Source organism: Anser anser, assembly GCF_964211835.1.
Source record: "Anser anser genome assembly, chromosome: 21".
Classification (NCBI taxonomy): Eukaryota; Metazoa; Chordata; class Aves; order Anseriformes; family Anatidae; genus Anser; species Anser anser.
The window spans coordinates 2,902,807-2,925,771 of NC_139742.1; the positions used below are offsets into that span (position 1 = coordinate 2,902,807).

The window sequence follows — 22,965 nt, forward strand, 5'->3', positions numbered from 1 at the left end:
TCCCCCTCTCCACCGGGGGGGGGGCGGTTGCCGCGGCAACCTCCGCGGGCCGTTCCCGCCGCGGGCCCCGCGCACTCCCCCCCGCCGCCCCCCCCCCCTCACGGCCGGGCCTCCCTCGCCCCCCGCCCTCCTCAGGCCCCGGGGCGCCGCAGCGGCGCTGTGGGGGCAGGGAGGCGGAGTGCGCAGGCGCGGGCTGCGGCGCCTTTCTAGCACTTTCTGGCGCGCAGCCGCCTGAGGCGGCGGGGGCCGGGCGGGCGTTGTCATGGCAACGGCGCCTCACGCCCGGCGGCGGGAAGGAGCCGGGGGGGCCTCGCTCCGTGAGGGGGCGCCATGGCCGCGGCCCCGCTCCGAGGCCCGCGAGCAGCCGCGGGCAGGGCCGGGCGGCGTGTGGCACGGCCCTGCTGTGTTTCGCGTTCGGTGCGCAGGGTGCCGGCGCACCGGTGGACGTGATAAATAAATCGATGCAGAACCGTGTGGGTTTCCCCACGGCAGAGCTGAAATGGCGTCTGAGGAGAGCTGTGTTAGGCGACACCTTTATCCTGAGCTGGCTGTTTGCGGCCCAGCCCTGTCATTAGGCAGCCAAACGTCCCGAGCCGAATAAATGTCTCCCTCACTTACCCTTTCTCTGTCTCATTCTGCGGCGCTGTCGCCTTCCACCGCCCGACTTAGTTAGCACATTCTTGCATGGGCGGTTCATCTGTTGGTCAGGGCTTCTACAGAGCATACTTTGACTGTTGTTTTAGCAGAGCCTTTTTATGATTATACACATTCATTAAGGGTGCCAGCAAGGTCTACAAGTCCTAGCATCTCTTCTTGTTTCATAATGGAGCTAGAACTTGAAAGAGGCTCCTAATTGGGTGCTCCAAACCTAGCTAGTCGCAAACTGGTGCCTTGATGTGGGGGTGGATTGAGGCAAAAGCAGCAGTTGACCTCGATTCTTTCTACACAAACAGCACTCTGCGTGTCGTTCAGGTGTTCATATAAGACAGAGCTACATTATGACTTGTATACATATCACGATCTACGCTTGGATAACAATAACCCAACTGTTTCTGTGACAGGGTCAGGTGAGGAGGTGAGCAGGAGAAGAAGAGTATCATGAAGACTTTTGCAGGAGATAAAATAGCCTCTGGTAGTTGGCTTAATGCAAGGGTGTGTGTGAATGATATTTCTGGCATGTAAACAACATACACCCGCAGAGATGCTGGAAGGAGCCCAGGAGCACTCGGAGCAGCCCCAGAAGCACCTGGACAGCCCCCGGAGACCCTGGAGCATCTGGGGTAAGCTGAGAGCAGCTCCGGCAGCCCCGAGAAGCCCTGTGAGAGCCCTCTAGATAGCCCCAGAGGTGCCCAGGCAGGACTAGGAAGACACAGATACTGCTCATCCTCCATATTCAAAGCCAGAAGGTAGGAGGTTTATGTAGTTTACTTAAAGATAGCTGAGTAATGCAAAGGTATTAGGGCCCAGATCCATCCCACATAATTACAGACATTGAATTGAATTGCTCTCTCTGGGCTGCGTTCACACCAGAGCCCGTGGAAGGGGATGGCTCAGCCCGCTCCAGCTCTGAAAAGTCCTCTGACAACACCTCTCTGTGGTCCATAAGGGTGTTTGTAGTAGCCAAATCCAAAATGTCTGTATCTCATTTTAAGTACCAAAGGCAGCAAGGATCAGTCTGGACCAGGTTTGCTCAAGATTTCATACGCGTGTGCAATACTCAGTAAAGACTGTTTTTCATCCAGGATGTCATGCCATATCTTCAGAGTAACAAAGAACAAATGCCATCTTCTTTCTGATTAAAAAGATAGAAGGGAGTTTTATCGTGCCTGTGTTTTGCTGCTTGCAGTGTTCTGCTGTCTAGGAAAGAACATTCAGCACAAATTAAATTATTATCAAGGCCTGCTCAGAGCAGCGTTAGCAAGCATCTGTGGTCATGAAGCCCTAGAAAACTCTCCCTAAAAGCAGAGCAGAGGGAGACACTGCAGGGCCAGCAGGAGGTTTGCTGGTACAAGTGCTGCTGTATTTCGTGAAGATACAGGGCTTTTTTTTTTTTTTTTTTTTTTTAATTCCAGCCAGAAAGCAGAGGACTGCGTATCAGTGCCAAAGATGTATTTCCTCACTTCATTTGAAATGATGAGACTTTGTAGCCTATGCTTCTGCCAGCTTGTGCTTGTGGTTCAGCCCTTGCTGCCTTTAGTGTTGGGGAAGCTGTTCTGTAATGTGTAGAGTGAGAAATGGTTGCCACCCCCAACATCCCCAGTGGTAGCACAAAATGGAAATACTCTGCTCAGTTATGATGTCCGATATCTGGCTCCTAAATGGTAGCAGGATCATACCCAGCAGAGTAGTGATAATACCCTGTGGGGTAGCTAAAAGTTTGCTCCTGTGATTGAGACTTCAGAGGTTTCCCTGGGAGATTCAGCTACCTAAAGATCTATGGACCGGGAAGCATTTCAAATTATACATGCAAAATTTATTTTTGCTATTTCTATTCCAGTCAGTCAGTACTTCTGTTCCTAGCTACATGCAGATCCACAGGAAATGACAATGCCATTTTAAATACTTTTGCATTTTTTAAATTAAAGTAAAATACCATTATTTCTAAGCTCTCTGTGAGGAGGAACACAGCCAAGCTGCCAGGAGTCTCTATGGAGAGCTGCTGGAGCTGCAGACCATCTTAGCCCTGTGACTTCGAGTGCTGTGGCAGCCCAGCCCAGCAGCCTAATTTGTGTTACCAGAAGGTGAGCTGGCAAGTAGCGAGGCACATTTCTGCCAGAACCTTGTCTCACATAAAGCATTCCTTCAAAGGCAAACCATCTGCACAAAACTGACAATTCAGCAAGGTCTGGGAGAAAAAAAAATTGCAAATTCTATGGCCCTGCATGAACAAAACGATAAAGCATGTTTCTAAATGTCGTCCGTTTAGTGGACAGTCTGCAGAGAGGAGCTGCTGTGGATTCCCAGGGCAGGGGAGCAGGGGCAGTTGGAAAGCAATCGTCACAGAAGGGAACAGCTAGAGCAAGCTAGGGAGAAACATGTCTCCTACATCATTTCTTCTATTGAAAACATCTGCTTTAAATGGTATTTGATTTCTTTGGAAGCTCTCCTCAAACCTTGCTGCAAGTGACAAGAAAGGAGGCCTTACCTCATTTAGATGCTTCTGAATTTCCCATCTGTAAGTGTGCTGTATGAATTAATGGCTGTAACAGGGACACTAGAAAACATTAGGGGCTGCTATTACGAGGCCAACGTCCCTGGGTTTAATCCAGAAGAAGACATGTTAGTGAAGTTAAAAGTAAGCTGGAATTTGTGTTTCTATTTAATTATATATTAGTTATTTTCTAACTCTTAATTGTTCTTATGAGCTTTTTCTGCTGCTTTCAGCATGGAAACATATTTTGCTGTGAATACAGTTGGTTTGAGTAGAGTGGAGAGATACCTTTGTTAACCTTTGAGTAGTGCCTCCCCCTTTTACTAAACCACTGTTGTTTGTGTGTCATGGGGTACTTAGAGATGATCCCTCCACTCAGCCAACCAGCAGGCAATGGCTGTAATTCTTGTTTTTACACTTAACCAGCGAGACAGCAGTCTGTCTCTGAAATAGTGTTCTTGTCTAAACTGAGCCTAGTATCTGGGGTGGGGTTGGGGATGGGGCTGGCAGGAGCCCAAACAGAAATCACAGAACTAATTCTGTCCATGTAGGTAAAAATCTGAAGCTCAGAGTTCAAGAGAGGGGCACTGCAGAATAAATGTGAGTGGAAGCCCTCTTCCCAAACTGAAAAGCTTTCAGTGGTGGCGTTCCAGGTTTATAGTAAAACTGACGTATGGCATGGGTATGGGCGCACATTTGTCATTCTGGTCCTTCTGATTGTTATTTCTAAAGATAAACAATACTTTATTTTCTAGAAATTACTGCTCTCGAGAGATTCTACCTCAGATGGATCTTCCAAGGAAGCAGCTATTAAAGGTGAGGGGCTACTTCCAGAGACTGGTGAGTGAGAGGTGCAGCTGCAGGATTCCTGGCTGAGAGGACTAGGAAGAGTTGACTGGGATCAAACCACTAGTCCATTCAGGCCAGTGTCTTGTCTCTAGTGATCAGCAGCCAAAGAAGAACAGGGCAGACATATTCGGATGTCGGGGTGGTTCCAGCAATTCTTTAGCCATAAGCAAGCATCTTTTTGTTTTATAGCCCCAGTGGATTGTTTTCTTACGAATTTATCTAATCACCTTTTGGAGCCAAATAAACTTGGCATAAGCAACCTCCTGTCATGATGAGCCCCATGGTTTAACCACAAGCTGTGTGGAAGAAGAGCTCCTTCCATTTGGCTTCGTGATTTCTACGGAGCTCCTCAGTTCAGAATAATCCTGTGGGCTTATTACTTCAAAGCTTGCACTTGAGAGTCAAACATTGTCAGTGATTACCATAAAATCAAATGTAATGCTAAAGCATCTTTTACTTGACATAAATATCAGTATTAACTGGCAGTTTATATCTCCTGCACGTTTAAAACCAGTGAACTTTGAACATTGCTCCCATGTTTTCCTCATTCGGTTACACAGTTTCACTGCTGTACATTGTCCAGAGATAAGCACTGTAAGTATCACCTCCTTTCACTCAGGAGATCTGTTCCTCCAGAGAATTTCCACTGAGAAGTGGTGACTAATTCGATCATGAGGTAGGCATATGGTAACACCCCCTGCTGTGAACAAAAATAAACTTTCCTTCACACAAAAGTTGATTTTATCATTCCTCTTTGTCTCTCCCATCTCCTCTACTTCATTCCCGGTGCAGTCCTCTTCCTATTAGGGCTTGTTCATTCTCCTTCTCATTTCCAAGAGACCCTTCATCCGTACTCCATGCTAGTGCCCATCTCCCTGCACAGAAACCTTCTCCCACTGATGCCGCAGTTTCTTAATTCACTGATTAGAACTGCTTTCGCCTCCCACATACAGAGAACCTCCATACTGCAACGAGTCTTTCATCTGTGTCCACATCAGGAGTCTCCTCGTCATGTTTCCAGACAAGCCTGCTTGCTAATTTATTTGATTTGTGGTGGGACCAGCGACTGGCTGCATTGGAGGTTTCCTGAGGCTTAAGGCGCTGTCCTGCTAGCCTCCCTCTTGTGACTAATCCCCGTCATTACAACTGAGGGGAACAAGAGCTTACGCTATCAGTGTTTATCTTTCTAAGATCATCCTATTGCAAGAAGACTCTTTAATATCTCATATAGAGGGCGTAGTGGAAGCCAAGTCAAAGACTCCTCATCTGCCTAGTCTCCATGCGTACTGGTACACACTGGAGAAATTGGCTATGCTACGCTTTAAAAACCTCAGAACACTTGAATTCAAGCATCCACTAGCCTGGGTTTGATAGCATTGTAAAAGGACTTTTATTTTAAGATAGCAGTGGCAAAAATTGGTGTTTTGCTTATCCCAATCTTAATTTGGGCTTGTTCTACTAATAGCGTTTTCATCTACTTCAGTGTGTTCTGAATTAGCTCTTGAAGTAGGAGTGATAGTCCATGAGGTAGGATATAAACATCATATGGCTTTCTACTTCTCTGGAAGATAGTCAGATACATGATCATAGGCATGGCATAAGAAAAAAATGTACAAAGTACTGACCCGTCTCCAAATTCAGCCATCATGAAAGTCATTGTTCAGCTGGATTCACTCCACCAGTGGTCTTGGTTTTCAAGTGATTTCACTACTGGCTGTTAAAAAAGCCACAAACAACTGAAATGAGTGCAAGCACTGCAGTACTTGGTGCTGTACATCGTTTCTAGACCTTCTCCTAACCACTGATCTGGAAATCTTCACAGGCAGGACAGTATCTGAAAGAGAGGAAGAATCACGATCGCTGCTTTAATAATGGGAAGCTGGAGCTCAGCCAGTAGGACAAGTTTTGCAAAGCTCATGCAGCATGCCGTTCTCCCTGACCTTCTCATGACTTGCCAAGATCACCTATGGGTAGGGAGTCCGTCTCTGTGAAATCCTGATGCGTTGGTTCATCCATAGGCACCATACAAGACACATGTATCTCAAAAAGCAGAACTTGGCTACGGCCTTGGATACAGTCAGGTACCGAGAGAGAGGTTAGGACTCCGTTTAGGTTTCTCTCCTACAACCCCAGGGAACGTGGGTGCATCAAAACAGGAAGAAGAGAGCAACTCTGGTCCTGTGGTGGTGGACTTGGTACTGCACAACTGCACTGCAGGCAATAAACCATTATTCATCTCAATCTGTGGGGTAATTCATTGGTACCAAGTGGATGGAATCTGCTGGCGGGGAATCCACGATACTTTGGAAATGATTCAAACTGGAAGAAAGACAAGGAGCTAATATACTCCTACAAGCATGCTGAAGTGAAATTTACACTAATAGTCATCAGGAGGTCAGCTAAGTTACTGTATTTCTGGAGCTAAAGTAGACAAACCTCTTCCTGGTGTTTAATACTTTTGATTTTGTTCTTATTGATACTTGCTGACAGCAGCAGAACTGCAATTGCATGTGAGCAGACATCACCTGCCGGAAGAGCTCTCCAATCACTCGGCCCAGAGTGAGAAGGGAGGGAGCTATGCATAAACATACGGAATTTATGAACAGTTAGAAAATCCTCATTATTAATCATTTCCGCAGTTAAATATCACACTGTAACTAAAGGCTGCAAATGTCTTTGTTTCAAAGTGAGTGAGTAGATCTGGAATCTCCTTTTAAGTAGATTTCTGCTGTCCAGGTAATCTGGGGATTAGTTCTGCAAATTTACGTAGTGCTGAGATGGTGGAGCTGCTTCTGTAGGAAGCTGGGAGAAAGGAGTAGGTTACTTTTATTAGTTTCCATTGTCCCTGTAGGTTCCCAATTTTGCTTTTTTTTTTTTTAATTATTCTTTTTATGACTAAACCCCCACCTTAGGGCTTTTAAAATACCAGTCTAGCTCAGTGTCTAACGAATAGATCTGTAAATGTTTTTTTTGTTTGTTTCTTTTTTTTTTATTATTGCCAGGTAGAAAGAGAATGTTATGCACTTGCAATACTGCCCATCTGAAGCCCAGTTCACCTGCTAACCCTGGCTGCTGGGGGCTGCCTGCTGGAATGGGCATAATCATTACAGGAAAACAAATTTGCCTGCCCACGACTAGTACCACAACGGGCAGGCAGTAGGCCTGCAGCTGGACACAGCAGTGGCTGTGTTTGGAAGAGGAGCGGTGGCAAAGGAGGGAGCGGAGCTGCCACATGTGGTGTGGGGACCACTGAGGGGAAGAACTTGAGCCGTCAAAATATTCTTCTTGTGCCTTTGTTAAGAACAGCAGCTTTTAGCTCAAGCGTTTCAGAATCTGCTCCAAATCAAGCAGTTGTAGTTGTCTTCATGTTGCAAAGTCGTAGTTTGATGTCAGCTGGTGGCTGAGGTGTCATGGATTTAATGTGGAAAGTCAGGTCCTCTGTGCACTCACTCAGTGCAGGTCCATGGCATCTGTGAGGCAAGAGCGAAATGTCAGGAGGACACGCCGAGCTTCTTGCCTTATTATTCACTTGTTATCTGCATGGAAGTACCAAAGCGTCTGAACAAGAGCTTGGGGAAGTTCCCTGCAGAGTTCTTTCTCTTGGAACCTGTCATCTAGCATTCAAAATCAAGAATGAGCATAATGACTGAGCAGGCCAGAACACCTGCGTTGCTGGTGTTCCTGGCATCTCACCTCCTTATTTCCATTTCTGACAGTGCTACCACGGGATTCTTTCTGGGCAGCTTGCAAATCTCAGCCTGGAATCCCACGGTTGTCCTATGTGCTGACAGGTCACAGAGCTGGAGAGCAGTTTTAAAATTGCATTTCCAGAAACAGGAGGAATGAAGTCGCAGGAATTTCCCCCCGTCACTGTCTACCTCATAACGTCATTTTTTTTTTTCAATGCAGGCCTTTCTGAATCCCTCCTGCCTTATTCAGGCGGTTTGAGCAAAGAACACATCAAAGATGTTGACACATCTCTCATCAGCTAAATACCAGAAGCCAGGTTATCTAAAGTCATTTTCTGCCTGCCTGCCACTGGGAAGAAAGTGCCTTCAGGGGTTCTCGTTGTGTACCCCGAAAGTACACAGCACAACAGCTCTTGAGTAAACAGTGGCAAAATCAGCATCCCCCATCCTGCTCTCTGAAACACTTTGTATTCACAATAAAAACCCTGCTTTGATCTCTTGCCAAGAATAACACAGACAGTGTATTAAAACATCTTTAATAACATGATATAATTAAAAATATCTAACGTGCAACTCAAATGAATATGAAGCTTGTTTCGATCTGTTTCCACACCCCTCCAAACTTGACTGACAGGTTACAACCCTTCATTAGTTGACCTGAAAATTTATGAATACACCAATATTAAGAATCAGGAGGGTGATATATATGAGTTAGGAGCACAAAGGATTAATAACTGGGTTCGAAAGGATTTGGGTGCCGTGGTAGCTTTAAATATCCTGCAAGGCACATCATTGCATCTGTGAGCATTTAAATTTCTGTTTAAAGTGGTCTGAAATGAGTTGGAGGCACTTGTGCCTCGGGCTTTTAACAGCTTGTGTGTTTAAGTCTCTGAAGCAATATGAGAGGTGAACTCTAAATGCTGTAGTCAAAGGACATTTGTCTAAATCCATCCCCTTTTTCACGATAACATGGGGAATTTGTATAGTGCCTCGTGTTAGAAGAGCAGAGCAGACCAGAGGAGCTGGAATGACTGCCAAGTCCCAGAGGAATCCTAAGTATTGGATTATAAAGTAATTTTGGTCACAGTGTAACATGAAAGTCATTGGACTGACAGTTGGGAAAGCTTCTGTTCCTGGGTCTGCTCTCGTCTGAAGGACAGTATTACACATCACATTCTAGAGGCAGTGAGACAAGCAGTTCAGTGCAAATGAATGAGCTGGGGAACCTCAGGCCAGCATGCACCCGATTTTAACACATGAGATTAGATGTGTTAATTTAAATCCTGATTAAAGTGTTTAAATTGACAATTTTAACCCTGAGATGCCAAGACTTAGCTGAAAGACAGGAACTCAGCTGCATGTCTGTGCCCTCTGTTTCTCCTTTGATGTTGTGTATGTTTTGTGCGGACCAAGACCAAAACCCATTGCTTTTGAAGGATTCTCAGTCAGCTGGAGCATTCGCTGGAAGGGACGCGTGGGTACTGTCACTAACATGGAAGGACAGGTCAGTAGTAGCAGGAAGAAAATAGAAGCTTTCTTCTCTGGAACATGCAAGCAAGTTGGCTGCTGTATTCTGATTGTATTTTAAGTCTGTTCCAGTCTTCGTTAGTGGAGACATTGCAGATATCTTCTCTCTTGTGGCCAGAGAAGACAGCGCATCTATTCCAGTTATCACCTCTTCTAATTAGGTAGGATTATTCAATATTAACTTTGCGACAGTGCTCAGGGCCTGCCTCCTCAAGGGCATGTTTTCATTAGGTTGACACTAGTAATCTCAGTTGCAGCCCAAGCAAGATCTGCACAAACTGGTCTCATCTGGAGAACATATAGCTTGCCTTCCACTGGGAATCTCGGACTTCCTGCAGAGCAGGATCTATTTTCTCAATGTACAGTAGTGCAAATGGTAGCAGGCTGAAGTAAGGCACTGAGGCTCTTGAGTCCTGAAGGAAAATGGCTTGCATCCTCCAGTGAATTACACCGAGGTGATTTCTGTATGTACCCTGTTAACTGCCCTCTGGCAAGAGTCCTGGAATAAGAGTCAGTTGTCGTCAAAAACACTGCTGTTCCTGTTACTGAAGCTGTTTTCCTTGACCATCACTCGGTATGAGATGCGCATGAAAGAGCCGGTGAGCAGCACAACGAAGAGGATAAGGAGCAAAGACCAGACACCTGGTTCGATCCCCTTGAGGAAGCTTGGGCTGTCCTGGGGGAGGGTGTTGGTGAGACTCAGCAGGTACCCAAGAGTCCAGCCAGATGATGTATCGCCAATCTATTGAAGTAAAAAGGAGGAGAGATCGGAAGAGAAGCAGACAGTGTGGAGCCCAGCTGTGTTTCTGTAAACAGGCCCATGGCCTTACATACTTTATTTGAGACTGACACAAGGATTAGGCTGGAAGTGAGCGGCTCTTCCTCTCTTAAAGCACACTGACAGGCCTTAACTGCCCTGCCCAGCCTCACCTGGGGCTTCCTCCCACCCCTTGCCTGCTGGCCTTGGAGCTCTATTTAAGCTCTGGCCTGGGCAGCCAGCTCTCCCCTGAGTGATGCTGCAGGTGCATCTGTGTGCTGTTCTTTCTCCTGCTTGCTGACTGGTTTTCCCAGATAGGCCTCTGCTGTAAGCACCTTTGCTTGTGGTCCTATTGCCTGGCTGAATTTTAGGGTGGTGGTGTCAGTAGCTTGTCTTTGGCTTTCCAGTCTGAGCTTGCTGGATGGATCCTGGACCTAACTCGTTACCTTGCCTTTGGCTGACACCTTCCATGTGTCTGATTGAGCTGCTATCGCTGATGCTCCCCTGCTCAGGTACTAGGGAATGTGCCTTTGTCAGTGAGCTGAGGTCTTTTGGCTCAGGAAATATTATCAGCAGTTTGTCCTAAGCATTAAGTGGTGATGGAGCATCTCCCTTCCCCTGTTTATTAGATGTGGATTCTTAAAGATGATACTGCTTCAAATAAGGTGTTGGCCCTTCTGTTTTTCAGTGGGGGCAAGTGGAATCTTTAGCTCTCTGACATTCTTTCCTGCTTCTAAAAACTGTGAACTTATTTTGCAAAACTATGTTGCTGGAGAAATCTTGTTGGTTAGGGCTTGTGGGACTGGGAGCAGACTGGCTTTACTGAAAGCATCCCTCCCTTGTAATTGGACATACCACACTTAGGTAACTGACCTCTCGGAACGCAGTCTGAGCAGACTTATCGAAGTCCAGCGTGTATCCCTTTGTACTGAGATGAAAGATGAAGGCGGATACAAGGCAGTAATCAGCAACTGCATCCAGGCTTGTCTGGGACTCCTGGACTAGCTGGTGTCATTTCCAGAAGAAGAATGGAGGAAAAAATGTAAATATTCAGTAGCTGAATTTCAGGCTTGCTAAACCCCCCCCTGCTTCCTGCTCTGGGACTGACTGCAGGACTGGAGGAAGGGGTTGTGTCCTGCGCAGTCTGAAGACGTGCTTCCTGCACCCACTGGGCTGTGGTCTGGGGATCAGTGCTACCTCTCGGAGCCTCTGTTCCCGTCTTGTTAAAAGATCTGGCAGTTCAAAGAGCATCAGTACTGGCAGTCAGGTCTCAGGTCAACTGCTTGGTGTGATTTTCTGCTCTCTAATTAGGCCAAGCTAATGCTGCAGCCTTTCAGCAGGAGCATTAACAAGGCCTTTCCCTTCTATCCAGAAGAGAGAACTTCAGGGAACTGCTAATGGGACTTGCAAAACCTGTAGGAACTGGCCAGTTTAGATGTTGCTGTGGAAGGGACACTTGGTTGGTGTATGCTCAAATGAGGGTGGTGTCATAAGACACCAACTGAGGAAGAGAACTTCCAAATACCCCATGGCTTGGGCTGTGTGAGCCCAGGTGAAATGGGATATTCCCCGGAGTCTAAGCAGATGTGTCCCTTGCACTGAATGAGTGGAGGATAACAGGAAGACCAAGGTGATGTGCAGGAGTGAGTAGATGGGCTTCCTGTTTACTCCTTAATATGCAGTAGAAGGTATTTGTGACTTCTCATGGAATTAAGTACAGGTGTTGCCAGGAGTAGCAGCTGAGATATGAGAGGAAGGAAAATAATGGAGCCTGTTTCCTCAAAGTTTAAAAAAAAAATATTTTCCCTAAGGAAGCCAATGACTTATGGCTCTGTTAGTCTGACCCATGTGGGCTTTTATAACATTGTCCCTTGCTTCCCACTATCCCTGTATGCTAAATTATTCTACAGTTACCTCTTTGACAGACATCCCACAAAGCTTGTTGACTGCCTGACCCAAGTCAGGAGAGGGTACAGATTTTCTCAGGAAGTCCATGGCCTCAGAAATCACCTGCAAAGGCAGCAAAAATAATCATCAGGTTGGACTGTGCATCCTTGCCTGCAGCGTCTGTAGGAAGTAAGTGGCAGTAGGCATGGGGCACGTTGCCCAGGTGCCCTCCCTATGCACTTGTGTTTGGTGGTTACAGTGCCTCTATGGGTGTGAGGGAAACAAGAAAGATCTGTTGCTGTCTGGAGAAGGAAACAGGGCTGAGTTTAGCTTGCACACGGCAGCCTTCCTGGCCCTTTGGATAAGTAGGCTAGCCCTTGTGCTCCTTGGCACTCTGTCTATTGGAGATGCAGCAGCAGGGAACTGGGGAGACTTCTCTGATTCCTCCCTCTGGGTGCCTTCTCTGAAATGCACTCAGTGTGTCTTAGGATCTTGCACTGGTCCTTGCTTAACAACTTAGTGACTCTGGACACTAGATCCAAGATCTCAGGTATAAGCACGCTTGTGATGGAACATGGCTGGATGTTTGCTCAAAGTGAGAGAGGAACTTTAGTTTCACCAGGGACTTGATGTGGGAAGACCCGAGCATGCAGCCCTAGCCCTGCGGGATCATGCGAGCTCCCTTATGGCTCTGTGGAGCCCCCCACGTTTGTCTCACAAGCAGACATTGTCGAGACATGGGATGGAAAAGCCTTACCAGAGTTGTTGGTGGGAAGCCTGTGGTCCATTTTTGAACACCTTTGCCCCAACAGGAGTGCATGTGTGGCACTGGCCCTCTTGGCTAGCAGAGGACGCACCGTGGCTGTTCCCACTGTACTTGTTAATGACCAAACTGGTCCCATTTCACGGGTTCCCAGTTCTAATTGCTTACCCCACTGTCAATGAGAACCCACCAGAAACCTGGTCCGCAAGGGCTTGACAGCACTGCTGAGGGAACGTGTGAGGAAGCTGCAGGAGGAGGAGGAGTTGAGCAGGCTGTGCACGAGGGTCACGCAGGCAGACGGGTTGCTGGAGCCGGTGATGTTGAAGACCTCGTCAGGGCCAGGGACGTCTGATGTGTCGTCACTGACAGCACAAGGCCCTGCATGCACTGAATGCCACCGCACTTCCTGGGAGTAGGTGAGGGGCCAGCAGGGGTTAGACACAGTTTTGGCGCTTCTCTGATCCTAGGGAGAGAATAAAACAAGGGTAGAGGCAGCAAGAGAGGAGGTTGGCATCCCAAGGCTTTATAGGCGAAGACAGTACAATACAATAAGGAACAGCTGAGGTTTTTTTCCACCACCACAGTGTTGTAATGGAGCAGGCAGGCTGGAAAAGGTTTGCCAAACTTTGTCTCAGTTATTCTACTGCGAGACCCAGATGCCACAGGGTCCCAGCTCCTGCTGAGTTCAGGGCAAGCTGCAATGACTGGGTCTGCTGTGGGAGGCTGATGAGCCACACACGGCCCTACCTGCTCTCAGGCCAGAAATACCATTTCAATGAATAAGGTATTCTTTCCACTTAAAAGAAAGGCTGTTCTGGTCTGCCTTCCAAACACGTTCAATTCCTCCTTTGTCCACGCTCACGAGTCTGGTCGCTGAAACCCTGGGTAATCCTGCTCACATCAGGCAGTCAGCCAGGCCTGGGCAATTCACCGTTTCATGATGCTTCGGCCCTTGTGCTCCCCATTAGCAAGGGTGACCTGGATGGCATGTGAATTCCCAATGCCGGTTAGCTGCTTGCCTGTGTGGGCCTGCGGGGCTGTGGAAACCCCTGGACGATCAGTGTTTTTCATCTCTAGGAGTTCCCCAATACGTTTGTGGTAAATGGGGCCCTCTGTGGGGCATCCAGGTCTCATATCAGGGTCTGCTCCCCAGAGGGAGGTGTGGCAGGGCACTGAGTAGCTTGTTTATGAAAAATTCAGTTTTGTTGGGGACAAGAATGATTCCTGAATTTGCATCTGATTGTGCCACCAGTCCCTGCAAGTGGGGAAAAATGTTTGGAAGAATCAAAACAGCTGCATGTTTTTAAAATGAAATATTGCTCTTTTAAAAAGTGCTGCAGAGTTGGTCAGCAGGACAGCAATATCCCGAACAGAAGGTCCCTGGTGGTTCCCAGGGGCTCCCCTTCTAGGATGGGGATCCAAGGGAAGTCTTTGCCTCTCCCCACCCTGAATGTGACCTTAGCACCTCTGGAGAGCAGCTTTGTGCTCGTGTATTAAGTAGGGAGCCAAGGAGTCTGCAAGTAGGAAACCCTGAACTGTGTGTCTGCTTGGAGGGCATCGGTTCAGGCATGGAGACAAATGCACTGGGCTTTTTTTTTTTTTTTTTCGATGATTGTGAACACACTCTGCAAAAGACTGGCTGACATTTCGCCCATTAGCAGCTACAACCTATGCAACTGTCACCCAGTGCAAAGGGTCGATATTATACCGGGAGCCTCGCAACAGCCCTTCTGGCAGGTACCCACCTGTATGAGCATAGAGAGCAGCCTCCTGCGGAGCTGGTCTGTGCCATGGCAGGGGCAGTGATGGGTGTACACGCTGTGTGTCCGCCCGTACAGCTGCAGCCTCACTCCCTCCTTTGGCGCCTGGTTCCCTTCTTCTATCTTGGAGGTGAGCTGTGTTGAGGTTCCTCCCATGGACAGGACTCCTGCCATCCCCTTTCCAGAAGGGACCAAGTGTCCTCGCCAGTCATACTGACCCCAAAAGAACCAGAGAGGTTGGTTATTAGGACTTCTACATCTGGGTCATGGTCAGATACAAGCACTAGTGCACAGAGAAAGCAGCTTCCTGGTGCAGTAGAGCTGCCCCCCTCCACCCCCATGACGTAAGGATGCTGAACTGCAGGCTTTGGAGGGAACAGAGAACATTGTAGAACCACAGCCGTCTGCACAGAGCTTTCCACAGCCACCAAGAGCAAACGGCTCACAGCCTTGGATGGCTGCTCAAGGCAGTGGTCTCAGAAGGTAGGAGCAGGGGAGAGGATGGTGGTGGGGAATGAGAGGGAGGTTTCCAGGTGGGCAGTTACGGGCTTCAAGTGCTGCCTAGATGCTGAAGTGTTCCTCCTGTCAGAAGAACGCTGTGGTTTCATCTCCTGCGGTCTTGCAGGACTCATTTTGGCAATGCTGAAGTTAGCAGTGCAGACAGGAAAGCTCACACTGCAGGCAGTGCTCTGTCCCTGGCCTGGGGAGGCTGTGTTGCTGCCAGCAGGGCTAGCAATTCCCAAGCTAGTGCACACTTGCTGCTGGTTTTCAGAACTCTGTTTCACTTCCCTGCTGTGGAGTTACTCAGCTGCTGTCTGGCCTGCCTTTGTTTTGCACTTTGAGTCTTTCTTGGGAGCCACTGGATTGAGAAGCCATGGAGGGAGCAAGGAAAATTAAATGCACTTTTTAGTTCAGTGTGTGCCTTCTGAATACAGACCAGGCGCCTCTGCTGGAGACACCCAGCTGTACTCGTGCTGGCTTCTCAATGAGAGGGACATTTATGGGCTCTTCCCTTGCTTCTCTGTCCCCACGCTGTCCCCTGAGACAGATGGATCCTGGTGACAATGGCACAGCACCCTGCAGACATAGCAGCAATGCCTGTTCAGCAGTGGCTCTGAGCTAGGACTGAAGGTCCCTGAACAGGGCAGTGGAGTTCTTGTTCACACGCAGGACCAGGCTGTGTAAGGTTGTCTTTGTGAATGTCCTGGATGCGTTGTCCAAAAGCCTCACATCAGGGCAAGAACGTGAGCACATCCAGGCAAGGCTCTGACAGAGGCTTGGTCCCTCAGCCTGGTTTTAACCATCTCACATCACGTCCCCCCAGCCAGCTGGTGTTAGATATAACCTGCCTTCTCTAAAAGACAGTGCAAGCTGTGCTCAAGCATTGTTTCAAGTGCAGGGATTTTTAACGGTCCCTCCTCTTGTCTCTGTTGCTGTTTGTTAATGGGAATTGCTCGGCTCAGTTCTGTACTTCCCAGGCAGGATCATCCTTTACCTTGAAGAAGTTCTCCAGGACATAGTTAACAGCAATCCAATTGAATGCTTCCTTGTCTAGACTGGACAGGATTTGTGCCCCCTGAAAGTCAAAGGGCGTTGACTTCAGGGCCATGGTCAGGGCTGCGAGGAGATCATCTGAGAGGGTGGGATGGCTGAGGCTAGACAGAAAAGAAAAAAAGCAGGTGCAATTGTTGTTACGGGGCTTTGCCAGGGGCGGCCCACAGAGCGCACAGCTGCAGGACATATGCTGTGCTCCCTGCTTTGGGTAGCAGCACCGTGAGGCACAATGATAATCCTCCTCCTGCTGCTACTTCCCTCTGCCCTCGCACAGTGCTGGTGGCAGCAACAGCCTGCACAACGAAAATGCAGAGGGAAGGTTTGAGCAGCTGTGCCACCCGTCAAGAATCTGGGAGCTGCTACTGAGGGATCCTGTGGCCTTGCCACCAGACTCCAGACTTTACTTTTCCCCGATGTCTAAAAGGAGACAGAGGTCCCAGTAAGGTGACTGAGAACAGGTGCAGTATGTATTATAGTGAGGCGGACCTTCCCACCACTGCTCCCAACCTGCTGCCAAGAAGCACCACTACAGGCTCATGTGGATTGCCATTTAAACTAAAAAAACCTTCAGCTTCCAGACTGACAGACGTTTCCCCCAGCCCTGATTGTGAAGGTGACCAGTGGCAGTAGCAAGACTGTCGTCTTCATGGCTGCGTGGGGGAACAGGCTATGGACACAGCCATGGCATGCTCCCCTCGAGTACATGGGGAGCTGAAGGTTTACCTGACCAGCAGATTAGGGATGAAACACTGCAGAGCAGACAGGGTGAGATTCATTTACAGACTGATCCACATGACGTGTGCTGATCTCTGGGTGTGGGTTTGCAACATGCACTCACTTCAGCTGCCTCGTGCTGGTGGTTGCTCCCAGGTAGAGGGGAGTTTGGCTGTGCTGCTCTGCCGGGATCATTTTCTGGGCCCAGTTCAAACATGTATCCAAGCTCTTCCCTACTTTCTGAGGAGAATCTGAGTAGTTGGAGATTCCTGGACCTGAGGATCAGGGGAAAGAATGGAGTTTTCTGTGGGAAGATGTGGGAGAAGTGAGAGCTGTTACTAGAGAGCGTGCTGTCCTTCAGGACATGCACAAAGCCGGGACCTGTCACAGGTGGAACAAAGGAGCTCTCCCACTTCTTCCATCTCGCTCTTCTGGGAGCAAAATGGTGAATATGTAAATAGCAAATTACATTAATCTAACCCCAGCTGTGCTGCTAAGATACCCTGTAAATGACCGTGCGCCAGCCACATGACTGCTGCAACAGCTGAGGCTGTCTCAGCTCAGAGGGAAAAATTTAACTGCTATAAAAGATAAGCAAAGGGCACGCTGCCACGCAGGCAGCATCGAAACTGATGTCATCTCCTTCCTCCATCCACTTCCTTCTGTGTTGGCGGCGGTGGCTTCTGAACCAGATATCTACAAACAGGACACCTCTGCTCTAGAGGAAGCTGGTGCAGTGCAGACAGAAGCTGTGTGCAAGCCTTGACTCATCTTTCCAGCGAGATTCAATGTGGTCTGAAATGTTGGTTTTGAACAACCACCCAGAAAAAGCCTTGCTTCCCCATCCTCTGGCCCTCTTGCCATGCTGGCTGTGTGACTCCCTCCCCAGGGGCCTTGCTCTCCCAGGCCCCGTATGGAGCTGAGCTGCAGCCTGCCTGTGGCCACTCAGACGGCGACCGTGCTGCCACACAGACCAAGGGCTGCCTCTCACCTGTGGAAAGAGACCTGCAGACAAGGAATTCTTGCTGCTGCTGACACCCTGCTGCAGCAGCTTCAAGTAAGTGTTCAAGCATGGAGCTACGGTTGGTTTTTTAACCCAGCCTGTGACCGTGGCAGCAGTCAAGACAAACACAAGGTTTCAGGGAGCCCTTAGTGCATCGTCTGTATGCGGTTTGTTTTGCTAGCAGTCTGCAAGAGCATCCCTTCCCTGCTTGTTGCGAGGTTGCCCTGCTACAGAGAGTTCAGGGCTTCCCAGCATCTTGCTGTAATCGTGCTTCAACATCAAAGCAAGATTTAGAGATAGGGAAGAAAAAACCCAAGCGCATTAAGGCAAAAAACTCTCTTAGGTGGCACCTGTGGGGTTTAAGCGACCCAAACTACTGAGGAATACCCCAGTATTCTCCAAAATGTGACATCTAAAGCCAAGCTGAACTCATACTTTTGGTATCAAAGGGGTTGGAGCCATCATGCCTCTTGTTGTGGGGCTACACCACTCACTGCCCAGAGTACAGCTGGGAGGAGGAAGAAGTTACCAGGAGTCGCCCTGCAGCCAGACTTGTCTCCTTTGCTGCTCACCATATCCCCCAGGTGAGGACCTCAGCAACCTTGGCTCGTCCACTGACCCACGTGGATGTCGGAACCACCCCTCGGTGTGCTCCCCCAGCTGCAGCAGGCCACCAAAGCTGTCACCTGCTACTGCAGAGTGCTCTGACACCCACCTCTGTATGGATAAATCTGCCCACGCTGAAGAAGACCCATGCTGAAAATAAGCAGCCTGCGCTTCACTGTTGCCAACATCTCAGTGTTCAGCTAGATGATACAGGAGCTGAGGAAATTGCAGCAGTGGACCACGTGCAGACCTCTCTGTTTTGTTCCATCCCGTGCTAATCCCAGAGCCCAGCATTCATGGATCGGGCATCTTACCTTGCACGACACAGGAACTGCATTCTGTGATCACCCCGGTCTTGTTTGCCATGGTAGTGGTCCACTGGTAGATGAACAGGATGGTGCGGGATGGGCCAGCATCCAGAACAACGCCATACTGGAAAACCCCAAAAGCATTCTAGATAAACACTGAATACACACTTCTTTGTTATTGTAGGGCCGCTCATTGTTTTGTAGGTACTCTGGGTCACCCATGGGCCTACACTGCAGTATTTGATTTAGCTTTTTACATTCAAAGAAAGAGTGAAGGCAGAAGATGATGTTCATTTAGAGTGAAGCATCTGCATTTCTGAATGTATACACAAGGAGCAGCAGAAGTGGAGGAACACCCAGAAATACATGATTTCTATAGTGGCATGCTCTGTAGTTGTTCCTGAAACCAGGCAGAGGGCTTCCATGGCAAGCTGAGCCATCTGGAGCTCGGGAGAAACAGGTCCTAGTGCAGTGGGAGACAGAACTACACAGTGTCTCAGCTGAATCTGAGACTCAGGCTGCTGCTGGGTTACTATGTTAGAGGGAGAAGGTTTTCATGCAGAACTCAGAGGGCTGTGGCTTTCTGCTGCTTCTAAGGAACACGAGACTCACTTCCCTACTGGAGATAGAGCAGCATGGGTTGGGTTTGCCCTGATGTGTGCCAGATCTGTTGGAGCTGCAGCGTACTCGGACTAACTATCTCATGCACTGTCCGACGCAGCCGTCCCATGGAGGCTGAGATGATGTCTTGGCAAAAACAGCAGCAGCCAGCATGAGATTTTCAATTGTCATATTTCTCCTATTGCCTAGTAGTGTGGCTGAGGGTTTTCTTAGTCTCTTTGCAGCCCAGGGTCTGGTCTGTTTGCCACGAATTGAACTTTACTGAGCTGCACCTTGTACGTGCGGATTAGGAAAGGAGAGACCACAGGGGTACCCTGCAGTGCAGCTCTCAAAATGCCCTTAAAATAGCGCTCGTGCTAGCCTAGGGTATCGCTTCCCCATTCCAGTCTGGGACATCTACACAGGAAAGCAGTGTAGGAGATCTGGGAGGTATGCTGTAGTGCGTGGTCTAAGCTGCATCTTCTGCAGAAATATTCATAGCTGTGACTGAGTGGGAGGAGAAAGCTCTGGAGAGGCCTCTAGAGAGGCTGGTGCTTGCACCGTCGGAAGGGTTTCAGCAGAAGATGGAGCCTGGCTCAGCCCTGCGTGCTGCCAGCCGCCTGCACCCTTCCTGGGAGCTCCCGGGCTCGGCGCCGGGGCTGGAGCTGGTGCGGCTGGAGCCCGAGCAGAATGCGGAAGGGGGACGCAGCTCCCTGCCCGAGCCTGCTGGCATCCTCCCACACGAGTGACAGCTCGTATTTCTGGCAGGGACATGTCAGCTGCCGCAGGAGAGGAGGAAACAAATGGTCTCGGTGGAGAAGCCGGGATTTTTCCTCCCTCACAAAATGAGAGAGCGCTGCTGGGAGCGCAAGGCCGGGGAGAGGATTGCTGCATTAGTGCCACAGCTCAACATCAGGGAAGGAAAGAGCTGCTGGCAAAGCACGGAGTAACAGGGTTTTTTAAATCCAGTTTTGTTTGAGAAGCCTGGGGGAGGATAGTGTCTCTAAACTTGTAGGTTAGGCTAGTTCTGAATAAACCACAGAGTGTGACTAAGCACACCTCAGCAGCTTTGCATCAAGAAGCACAGGCAGATCTGTCTGCTATGTATGTCAGGCTGGATCTTCAGTTGAAATCAAGAGGGGAAGGGACAGAAGAGAAGTAGGAGAGAAAACCCTATCGACTTCCAAGAGGGACCCAGCTCTTTCCCTCCGCTGAAACCACGGCCCCTTGCTGCTGTGGGGTGGCTCCTGCTGGGGGCTGCCTCTGCCCAGCCTGCACGGGGCATCTCTGCTAGCTGATGGACGATGCTCAGCCGGCACCTCCCCTCACCAGCTGGGCACCTGGACCCAAGGGCTCGGTTTGGTTTTGGTTGCAAAAGCTACACTATGCTGAAGGATGCTCTGCCATCCTCACAGCCTTGTTCTGGTCCATGCTTTGTTGTTCCATGCTAGGAATTTAGTAGCACAATGAATGTAAAAAGCAACAAAACACCAGTTTGTAGTTTAAATGCCTGGCTTGCACCAGGGAGAGGCACGAGGAAACAGGCAGGTTCTCCTTAAGCAGCAGCCCCGTAGCCAAGGATAGCATCCTCTGCTTATTGCCCCGCTTGACCCCTGGTTTCGTCAACCCTGCCGGAGCCGTTCGCCCTTACCTTGGTCCTGAGCGGGGTGACGGGCACGTCTTTGGTGGAGACGCAGAGCAGCACGATGCCCGTCAGTCCTGCTACGATCACCAGCCAGGGGGGAAGGAGCTCACGCCAAGACATGAAGCACTTTTCGTCGGAGAGTCAAAGAGGAAGCAGAGGAGCCACGAACACGAGCCCACATCTGACAGCGGCTGCTTTCTACGGGCTTTAAAAAGAGGAGAAAGGCGGGGCCAGGGCCAGGCTCTGGCTTCAGCCCAGCCCCAAGCCACAGGGACCACGAGGAGCGCGTGGGCCAGGCTGCGACGGGCCGGGCAGCGTGCCCTTCCGCCGGCCACGCACGCAGTAAGTGCAACCACAGCTTCGTGCGATTCCGGTGCTCGCTTGGCAGAGGCATCGCCACAATCTCGAAACCGCCCCGGGTGATGGTGTTGAGGGTAAACAGAAATGCGGGGTGAACTCTCCTGTTTAATAAGCAGAAAGCAGGCAAACTCATGGCTTTGGTATTCTGCGCCTGGCAGTGCTAGCAGGAGCTGCCAAAATTAGAAATGGGGAAACTCCTCGTGGCTGGGTTTCCTTTTCATCTGAGGGCCATGCTTGGCTCTGGTGTGGACCTGAGGCACTCCCTGCAAGGATGCCTTCATCTGCAATGGGGCAGAGCACTGGCATGCTGCCTCCAGACTTCTCGTGGTGCCTCATCTGCACCCAGGTGGCAGCTGAGACGGGAAAACATCTGCATTTTTGGGTTTCCACACACAGGAGGCTCTGGCTGGCTTGCTCCTTGCTGTGGGTGGGAGGAAGCCGGGGCTGCTCAGGCCGTTTGGCCTTCAGGCCAGTATCAGCATCAGCGCCTGCATGCCCCTTCCCAACGTCTCCATCAGAAAGACAGCCCCCAGACTTTATAAAACACACCCACACTTCTCTGTTCTTGTGTCACAAAGACACATCCCCGAAACCAGCGTTTCTGAAGGAGAATCTCTTAGCCACAGGAGAGGTGTTTCTTTCGAGCTGTTCTGCTCTGCTTCCCAGTGATTGGGTCAGTAATAAAACTGCATCTGCTTCAAAAGAAATGTTTTGGCTTCTTCAAAAGAAATGTTTGGGCTTGTGCAAACTGGGCTGTTTATTGGCAAGGCCATCTTGTCTCCGTGGCCACCAGAAGCCTTCACCAGCCGGGCCTCTACCTGCAGAATGACTGGAAGAATGACACCATCAGGGTGTATCTGGAGACACATCTCTTGGTCTGAAAGTTGTTTTAAGCCTTTATCTTCCTGCAGAGCTCAGACTCCAGTTGAGATTTTTGCTGGTGCATAACTGGAAGGCATATGCTGGTGTTTTGTCTACATAAATGCTTCAATTTGCAACGGGGACACGGATTAAATCACCAGAGCGCTGACGTTCCCATGCTTTCATGTCTGCCCAGAAGGACAGGCAAGCTTTCACACGGCTCACTGGGAAAGATCCGTACCGCAGTTCAGCTTGCTGCAGCGTAGCAAGCAAACGAGGTGCCCCAGGCATCCTCCTGTCTCAAAGAAATGCTGCGCACACAGGTGGGGTGCGTGCAGCAGCTGCTTGCACCAGGGTGGCTGTCTGAGGGCTTACAGACGCGGGCTGGTCACAGTAGTTTAGACTGACTTTGGAGTACTGATAAAAAAGCACCCTTGAGACACAGGACTCTTAGTCCTGCCCTTGCTACTAGTCGTTTGGGGGCTCTAAATCACGTAGGTTTTGCTTTGATTGTTCTGCTAACTGCTGGGCAATTGCCAAAGGGCTTTCTGCGATGACTTGGACTTGAACTCCTGCAAACTCTAGATATGTAAATATCCTGATGCAGCCAAGAGAGAAAGTAATGCAACCTGCTCCTGTGCCCCATGGCTGGATAATTTACTTAAGGTATGAGGTGTCCGTGTAAAAACACAAATTTTGGATTCCAGCCAGGAAGGGAAGAGCACAGCCCTGGTGCCCGGCTGCGGAGCTCACGGAGGACGAAGTAAGAAAGCAGGCTTGTTTGGTTTTTATCCCCACTTTGTATCGACTATCCTGAAACTTCGCGCTGGCGGCGGCCAAACGACGGACGGGGAAAGGCCTCTTCCCCGCTGCGTGCCGTTTTTGGTCGCGTTTCCTGATTTCACCACTTGCTGCCGGGGAAGAAAAGCTG

At 49.5% G+C, this 22,965-nt stretch overlaps 1 protein-coding gene and 2 long non-coding RNA genes across 3 annotated transcripts; 2 read left to right on the forward strand and 1 right to left on the reverse strand.

The window, feature by feature from the left end:
- The first annotated feature begins 2,749 nt into the window (after positions 1–2,749).
- Positions 2,750–5,474, forward strand: LOC310885004. The gene is made up of 3 exons (XR_014574490.1): positions 2,750–3,175; positions 3,907–3,967; positions 4,954–5,474. It is a non-coding gene; the product is annotated as an uncharacterized lncRNA (long non-coding RNA).
- A 2,734-nt stretch (positions 5,475–8,208) lies between these two features.
- LOC310884998 (ectonucleoside triphosphate diphosphohydrolase 2-like) lies at positions 8,209–22,914 on the reverse strand. The gene is made up of 9 exons (XM_083807711.1): positions 20,820–22,914; positions 18,575–18,692; positions 16,776–16,926; positions 15,879–16,038; positions 14,369–14,596; positions 12,814–13,086; positions 11,888–11,983; positions 10,847–10,978; positions 8,209–9,958 (listed from the first exon to the last, which is right to left on the reverse strand). The coding sequence occupies exons 1-9, from the start codon at positions 20,931–20,933 to the stop codon at positions 9,728–9,730; spliced, it is 1,503 nt and encodes a 500-aa protein (XP_083663837.1). The 5' UTR covers positions 20,934–22,914; the 3' UTR covers positions 8,209–9,727.
- Positions 9,978–11,115, forward strand: LOC310885003. The gene is made up of 2 exons (XR_014574489.1): positions 9,978–10,485; positions 10,838–11,115. It is a non-coding gene; the product is annotated as an uncharacterized lncRNA (long non-coding RNA).
- Positions 22,915–22,965: the final 51 nt, after the last annotated feature.